We start from the raw sequence: 8,313 nt of genomic DNA on the forward strand, positions 1-8,313 counted from the left end.
GGGGTCGGAGGGAGAAGGCAATCATCGCGAGTCAATCAGTATGATGATTCACTAATTGGATCGGTGGCGCTTCCTGCACTCGTTCCTATTTTGCATGAGACTCCGGTAACGAGCCCAGCCACGCGCGCTAGGGCCTCATAGACGCAATCACGGCCCCCAAATGAGTATATGTTGAGAGTCCATTGAGGGAGCTCACATCACGTGACATAATTACGCGCGCGTGACTCCGCCCATCTTCCCCTCCAGGGGAATCACAGCGAAGATTCGCTCATTGCACGCGCGCCCATTGTGTGAGGCGCCGTTCATGAGCCGAGCTACTGGCACGCGCCTCGTTAATGCGATCACGGTCCCGATACCAGGCCGTGAGTCAATTGAGTTGTGTATTCAAGTGATTTAAACGTTTTTTTCTCTTTAACATGGTCCACACGAAAAAGTTCAAATTAGCCTCGCTACCATCACCATCTGTAATTCAGGTTGGTAATAATTGCCTTTTCGATTGAACTGAACGTGCCTCTGGAATTTTCTTTTTTACTCATTTGTTTAATTGTGGAATGCTTTGATTTGTCTGCTGGCCGGATCTCCCTTGAACACGTTCCTTCGAAGTGGGCAGGTAGGAACTTGGTTAGACAACCCATTCGTGCGATCCGTGTCACGCGGCGCACGCTGCGTGACACAAATCGAGGAAGTGGCTATGCACGACAGACAGACAAATACTCCCTGGTGGGCAGTGTGGAACTGTTGTTTCTACCTGTACAAACAGGTATAATTACATTGTATATTCAAGTTGATAATGTAATCGAATAATGAGGGTTGTCCCGTTTTTGGCAATAAAACAGGTGTGAAGATGTTAAAACACCAAACTGAAACCTTTGCAACGAATCATATCTGCATTAACCACAATACTTGTGGTGAACATGCAAACAAAAAAACATGCTCTGACAGTATGTGCATTGTCTTTGAAACTGATTGGTCCACACCAGAGACAGCTTTCTTTAGAGCCTAGTCTCAAACAGTGTTAGCATTAAATTCATTATTAAACATTTGAATTAATGTAATACTGGCAAAGGAGGTCTCATGATGTAGCTGCACAACCCGAGCTCTCAATGTCCTGATAGTGCGATGTTCGCGTTTTGGCGTCCTCAGGTCTAACACTGTTTGCATTTTCACCACAAGGATATGTGGTTAATGCAGATATGATTCCTTGCAAAGATTTAAGTTTGGTGTATTAACATCTTAACACCTGTTTTATTGCCAGAGATGGGAAAACCCTATTGTCTTAATTTATTACTGGCAAAGGAGGTCTCATGACGAACTTATATAATTAATGTATTTATGTACTTATATTTAGTGACTTGTGTACCTTTTGTAAGAAGCTAATACCTCAGTCGACTTTACGTTGCAAGATAAAACGTAGTTTAGTTTTATTTCGATATTTTGTTTTACATCACTTATTTACGTTTCTCCCTATGTTACACCCCTATCGGTTTTTGTTTGCCATTGTTTGCTGCTGTAACTTGCCGTGACCACAGTGGACATCTGTGGAAAGTAAAGAGCTTCACTGCTCATCGGGTTCCTCCTGCAGTCTAAATCTAAGACTCCGATTCTGCAGCTGTGGCGGGTTGGGGGCCGGCGGTGGAGCTTAGTGGAGAAGAGCACTCGTTTGCTCGATTCCATCGACAGGGGCATTAAGCAGTGGTGGTGGTGTTTGTTGTAGTGATGTTGGTGGTAGTGGTGGTGGTGGTAGTGGGGTTGGTGGTGGCAGTGGTGGTGGTAGTGGTGTTGGTGGTGGTATTGGTAGTGGTGTTGGTGGTATTGGTGTTGGTGGTGGTGGTGGTATTGGTGGTGGTAGTAGTGGTGGTGTTGGTGGTAGTGGTGGTAGTAGTGGTGGTGGTAGTGGTGTTGGTGGTAGTGCTGGTAGTAGTGGTGGTGGTAGTAGTGGTGGTGTTGGTGGTAGTGGTGTTGGTGGTAGTGGTGGTGGTAGTAGTGATGGTGTTTGTGGTAGTGGTGGTAGTAGTGGTGGTAGTGGTGTTGGTGGTAGTGGTGTTGGTGGTAGTGGTGGTGGTAGTGGTGGTGGTGGTAGTGGTGGTGGTAGTGGTGGTGGTGTTGGTGGTTGTGGTGGTAGTAGTGGTGGTGTTGGTGGTAGTAGTGGTGGTGGTGGTGGTAGTAGTGATGGTGTTTGTGGTAGTGGTGGTGGTAGTGGTGGTGGTAGTAGTGATGGTGTTTGTGGTAGTGGTGGTAGGAGTGGTGGTGGTAGTGGTGTTGGTGGTAGTGGTGGTGGTAGTGCTGGTGGTAGTAGTGGTGGTGTTGGTGGTAGTGGTGGTAGTAGTGGTGGTGGTAGGAGTGGTGGTAGTGGTGGTGGTAGTGGTGGTGTTGGTGGTGGTGGTGGTAGTGGTGGTGGTAGTATTGGTGGTATTGGTGGTGGTAGTAGTGATGGTGTTTGTGGTAGTGGTGGTAGGAGTGGTGGTGGTAGTGGTGTTGGTGGTAGTGGTGGCGGTAGTAGTGGTGGTGTTGGTGGTAGTGGTGGTAGTATTGGTGGTGTTGGTGGTAGTTGTGGTGGTGGTAGTGGTGGTGGTAGTAGTGGTGGTAGTGGTGGTGGTAGTGGTGGTGTTGGTGGTAGTGGTGGTGGTAGTGGTGGTGGTAGAAGTGGTGGTGTTGGTGGTAGTGGTGGTAGTAGTGGTGGTGGTAGTGGTGGTGGTAGTAGTGGTGGTAGTAGTGGTGGTAGTGGTGGTTGTAGTAGTGGTGGTAGTAGTAGTGGTGGTGGTAGTAGTGGTGGTGTTGGTGGTAGTGGTGGTGGTAGTAGTGGTGGTAGTAGTGGTGGTGGTAGTGGTGTTGGTGGTAGTGGTGGTGGTAGTAGTGGTAGTAGTGGTGTTGGTAGTGGTGGTAGGAGTGGTGGTGGTAGTGGTGTTGGTGTTAGTGGTGTTGGTGGTAGTGGTGGTGGTAGTAGTGGTGGTGTTGATGGTAGTGGTGGTGGTAGTGGTGGTAGTAGTAGTGGTGGTGTTGGTGGTAGTGGTAGTAGTAGTGATGGTGTTTGTGGTGGTAGGAGTGGTGGTGGTGTTGGTGGTAGTGGTGGTGATAGTGGTGGTGTTGGTGGTAGTGGTGGTGGTAGTGGTGGTAGTAGTGGTGGTGTTGGTGGTAGTTTTGTTGGAGGGGGTCGTTGTCCCTCCTTTGTCCTCCTTAAAAACTGGACACCTTTATTAATTTAGTTTCATGATTTACATTTAAAAATAAATTAAATGCACCCACGATTCCTAATGTGAGGGACAAAGTGAACCCCTGCCCACCCACTCAAATATAGAAGTCAAACTCCGCCAATGATCTTCTTGGTTCTTTCGGTAAAGTCACGTAGAAGGGAAATAATAAAGTAAAAAAGAATGAAACATAATAAAATAAAATATTAAGTGATATTTTTATTATTTTATTATTTCCCTTCTACGTGACTTTACCGAAAGAACCAAGAAGATGAATCCCTGCAGTCACGAAAGCTTTAAACCGAAATCTGCCAATGATTTTAAGTCTTCAACGTTGCATTCGCCGCTTTCTTGTTTTTTGGCGCCAAAAGTGCGAAAACAAAATGGCGACGGAGACTCCATTTTGGCGTCGGAGACTCCATTTTGTTTCATTTTATACAATTCAACGGAGCGTTCATAAATTTATGGAAATTCTGAGGTAAATGTGTGCGCATATAGCGACGAGAAGGCGGTTACAACGTTTTGAATAGTAAATGACGAAAGATAAAGGTCGTTATTCGTGTAGCTTGTTGAATATGTAATGTTTTAAGTGTTAATGGTTAAAACTTACAAAATGGCTGCCTTTGGTTTGTGTGTTTGGCGCGAGGGCGAGTTGGTTCCGCAATTTGGTCCCGTGATTTGGTCGAGATGACAGCAGTGGACTTAAAACTATCGTGACTGCAGGAATTAAAAAATGAAAATAATAAAATATAATTAAAATAATTAAATAATAAATAGAAAATAATAAAAGCAAAAAACCCACAATAAAAATAGTAAAATAAAATTAACATATATTTTTACATTTTTTTTTATTTTAATGTTTAATTTTCATATACTTTTTTCCTTTTCTTTTTTAGATTGTTTTTGTTTTCTATCTGTGACCTTTACCAAAACCAAGAATACAACTGCAGTGGTTCATTCAGATAGAAACATATTTCTTTCATTTATTCACGATTAGTACGGAACTAATAGCCTCACGAATATTATATTATGAGATATTAAAATGCATTTTATCTTGGCTTAAAGCTTTCGTGGCTGCATTAATTCATATTCTTTTGGGTCTTTCGGTAAAGTCAGATTGGTTCAAAGAAAATAACAAATTTAACATCGTAATTTTATTAGAACCAATCTACAGGACTTCACCGAAAGACCCAAAGAATGAAAATGATTTACTACAGCCAAATATTTATTAATTGCCGCATTATAGCGGTTTTGAATTGGAAACGTGGGCTGACATACGAGGTATTTTTTGCTAAAGTACGTTTTGTAGTCAGTGCAGAATAATGCGAACTAGAAACGGAAGTATTTTATACTTTCATGGGACCGCCTTTGCCAGTGTCAAAATATAAGAGTAGGTTTCCCCTTTGAGTTTTCCCCCTTTTGGCATCCTCTGGTACAACACTGAGACTAGGCTCTAAAAAAGAAGTCTCTGGTTTTGACCAATCAATTCAAACATGTTTCTTTGGAGTGGACAGGTAGGAACTTAGTTGGATAGCACATTCGTGCACGACAGACAAATAATCCCTGGTGGGAAGTGTGGAACCTGTAAAAACATACCATGCCACTAACGCACCGTTTCAATAAATGGCCATGCAATGCAGAATGGAGGATATGAAGCTCTGCTTCTTTCGGTAAAGTCACGGTGAAAAAAAAAAAAATAACCAAAGATTGTGGATCCTTGCAGTCACAAAACCGTCAAATCTTGAATATGAAGCTCAATGTAACTACAAAAATGCCTGCCAACAGCAAATGGTGAAATATCCATGTCCATAAACATTAGAACCTCGTAAAAATGTAAATTCCTTACATGAAACCACAAACATGCAAAGAGAAAATTGCAGTGCAATGCAGAAGGCTTTTATTTGTAGTCAGCCACAATTATTCTTTCAGAACATTTGATCAAAAACGGAACAAAACGCAGCTCTATTTCTCAGTAGCACGGGCGGTCATTTTGGTGTAGGTGAGCCCCTTGTAGACGCCACTCAGGGGAACGTCAAAGAGAGCGCCGTTCATGCAGGTGATGCGCAGCAGGGCCGTGTACGGGAGGTCGATGTTTGCACGCCCGATGCTGGCGACAACGGTGACGGTCTTGTGCGGAGGAACCGAGACGGGGAACGTGAGAGTTTCCATCCGCTCCTCAGATTCCTCCAATGCGTGCGTGGTCTCCGAGCTCAAGGTGAAGCTGAACCCGGTCTCCACCTCCACGACCTCAGGGATGCCTGCCGAGACGGTCAGGCTGAAGGTGAACTCGATCTTGTTGGTCGTAGACCACGATGACGTTTTGGTTATCTTCTTGGAACTCTCGAACGTGTAAGACTGCATGACGCTGGTGTTGTTCGTGTACTCCATTTCTTTAATCTCCTCCATCTGCACGTTAGGCAGAACCTGGTGCATAGTTGGGTACTTCATGTTCTGGATCACAGACGACTTGACAGCATTGATGAAAAGGAAGCCCATGGAGTCAATGTCGGCCCCCGCTCGGCCCTGAACGCCCAGGCAGATGCCGGAGCCCACGTCGATCTTGTACTCGGTCTTGAGCCCCCAGTCCGTCATCTTGGCAAAGAACTCGCGGTTGCGGCTCGTTCTGAACTTGATGGCACCCAGACGCGTGCCGGCCCCATTGCCCCACAGGGAGAGCTGCGACATGAACTCGCCCGACTGGAATTCAAACTGCTGAGCAGAGAAGTCCACGGTGCCGAATTTCTGCCTTCGCCCGTCAGTCAGCCACACCTCCACGCCCCTGACTTGCCAGCCTCCAACGCTCACGGAGATTTTCTGCAGCGTGGCCGCATTGTTCCTCCCATCAAACGAGAACGCATTTCCACCTTGGCCTCCAATGATGTGCAGCGTAAATGGGTACGACATTATGTCAACCTGGATGGAGACAGGAGGAAGGGAAAGCATGGCAAGCATGTTTCAAGCCAAGTATTCTTGCCTTATCATTTACAAAACAGAATCAGGACTACAGTTCACTAGCAACTGTAGTTCAGTGTACCATTCGTGTCTTAAAATATTTCGGAAGGGCTGAAAAATAGTGGGCACCAAAAAGTGCGCAATAGCCATTTTACATGTTGTTAAATCATGTTTTAAATCTTTAGCACGTATGCAACATAAGCAAACCTAATCCTTGTCAAAATTATTACCGTTTTAAGATTTAAATTTGTGGAATCAATAGTAAAGGAAAACGTGCACAACACAATGAACTCTCTGCTGATCTATTCAATTAGTCCTTCAAGCACAAGCGTGCTCGCTCATGGAACTGCGGGCATTGTTGGTGGCAGAGTATCAAAACTAAATTCCCATACATTTTTCTCCCATCAAACAGCAGGACAGAGTATGGTCCATTCCACAACCCTCGATCCACTCGGCCACAGTAGATCATCATGCAGTGGGACAATGCAAGAGGGATGCACCTGTCAATTTTCAGCAGCACAAATACCTTTTTCTTTCCACGAACAATGAAAAGCTCGGATAGACGATCCAGGGACTTGGCTGAAGGCGACCTAGATGGGTCATACGAACAGAAGCGGTTGGGTTAAGGTAGTGTGGGGAAACCAGCTTAACCCTATAATCCAAGGCAACCAGGTTTGCATATGCAGATCGCCCAGGCAAGAACCATCCTGGCCGAAAAATAAACAGCAGAGGTTTTTTAGAGCGCAGGCATAATGCAGTGGTCATTAGGTGTTGCATCATATCAGTGTGGAGAAATTTCTGACAGCACGGTTTGAAAATGGGTTAAATTAGATCCTTCTGTAGATAAAAAAACAAAAAAATTCAAACTTAAAGGGTTTTCAGCTTCTGCCATACAACCCTCAGATTTCAGGTCAATAAAACAGTAGTGCAGCCCGATGCTACGAATCCATTTTTAAAACATTAGAGATTCAGCCAGAATTTTGGCAGGTGAGACTTTGAAAAAGGGACAGAACAGACATGGTTTAAAAAAATTACAGGGAAATCAACTCAGCTAATACTGGAAAAAAAGATTGTTCAAACAAGCCCATTGTTGCTGTTGGGAAGGGAAAATTTAGGTAAACAAGCTAATGCATGCTTTTATTTTGCCGTATAAAACTTCGTGACCTCAAAACTACTCAAATTTGGGGTCTTTACCGAGTGGTTGGCTTGCATAAAATGTCGAAATGAAAGGTTACATGGATTATGTTAAAACGCAATAAGGAGCACAAGGTACAGGACCTGGACAGGTTTCCCCGACGAAATATTGAATTGTCATGGACGGCGAGTCCGTGTAGAAAGTATCAGCTCGTTCGGTTTAATACGTCCGAAGACATTAATTCTCAAACCTAAAAAAGTAAACTGACACTGCATAACGTTAAATAAAAGTATGGAAAAAAAAAGACATCCAACATGGTCTAGAAAGGGGTACAACAGCAAATCCTACAGCAAGCCATGCAAGGTAGCCCCACCCTCCCCCCCACTCACCACTTACAAAAGCAGTCCCCTCCGTGAAGAGCAGATGGCGTGTGCCGTCTGTTCCCTCCTTTATATCGAGGGAGCGCACGTCACGTGGTACAATCACGCGTGTTTGCCTTCCCATTCCTGGCCAATCATGGGGGTCGGAGGGAGAAGGCAATCATCGCGAGTCAATCAGCATGATGATTCACTAATTGGATGGGTGGCGCTTCCTGCACTCGTTCCTATTCTGCGTGAGACTCCGTTAACGAGCCCAGCCACGCGCGCTATGGCCTCATAGACGCAATCACGGCCCCCAAATGAGTATGTTGAGGGTCCATTAAGGGAGCTCACCTCACGTGACGTAATTACGCGCGCGTGCCTCCGACCATTTTCCCCTCTAGGCCCATCATCGGGAGCAAATCACAGTGAAGATTCGCTCATTGCACGCGCGCCCATTGTGTGTGAGGCGCCGTTCATGAGCCGAGCTACTGGCACGCGCATCGATAATTCAAACACGGTCCCGATAACAGGCCGTGAGAGTTAATTGAGTTGCGTATTCAAGTGATTTAAACGTTTTTTTCTCTTTAACATGGTCCACACGAAAAAGTTCAAATTAGCCTCGCTACCATCACCATCTGTAATTCAGGTTGGTAATAATTGCCTTTTCGATTGAACT

At 45.0% G+C, this 8,313-nt stretch overlaps 1 protein-coding gene across 1 annotated transcript; it reads right to left on the minus strand.

The window, feature by feature from the left end:
* Window positions 1-5,068: 5,068 nt before the first annotated feature.
* LOC144733106 (aerolysin-like protein) lies at window positions 5,069-7,704 on the minus strand. The gene is made up of 3 exons (XM_078614867.1): window positions 7,665-7,704; window positions 6,667-6,730; window positions 5,069-6,101 (listed from the first exon to the last, which is right to left on the minus strand). The coding sequence occupies exon 3, from the start codon at window positions 6,090-6,092 to the stop codon at window positions 5,151-5,153; it is 942 nt and encodes a 313-aa protein (XP_078470993.1). The 5' UTR covers window positions 6,093-6,101; window positions 6,667-6,730; window positions 7,665-7,704; the 3' UTR covers window positions 5,069-5,150.
* Window positions 7,705-8,313: the final 609 nt, after the last annotated feature.

This window comes from Lampetra planeri, chromosome 45 (assembly GCF_965212315.1).
Source record: "Lampetra planeri chromosome 45, kcLamPlan1.2.h2, whole genome shotgun sequence".
In the NCBI taxonomy this organism is placed as follows: domain Eukaryota; kingdom Metazoa; phylum Chordata; class Hyperoartia; order Petromyzontiformes; family Petromyzontidae; genus Lampetra; species Lampetra planeri.

Bases quoted from the DNA above. Each gene is read 5' to 3' on its own strand.
- LOC144733106 (XM_078614867.1), bottom strand. From the start codon at position 6,092: ATGTCGTACCCATTTACGCTGCACATCATTGGAGGCCAAGGTGGAAAT.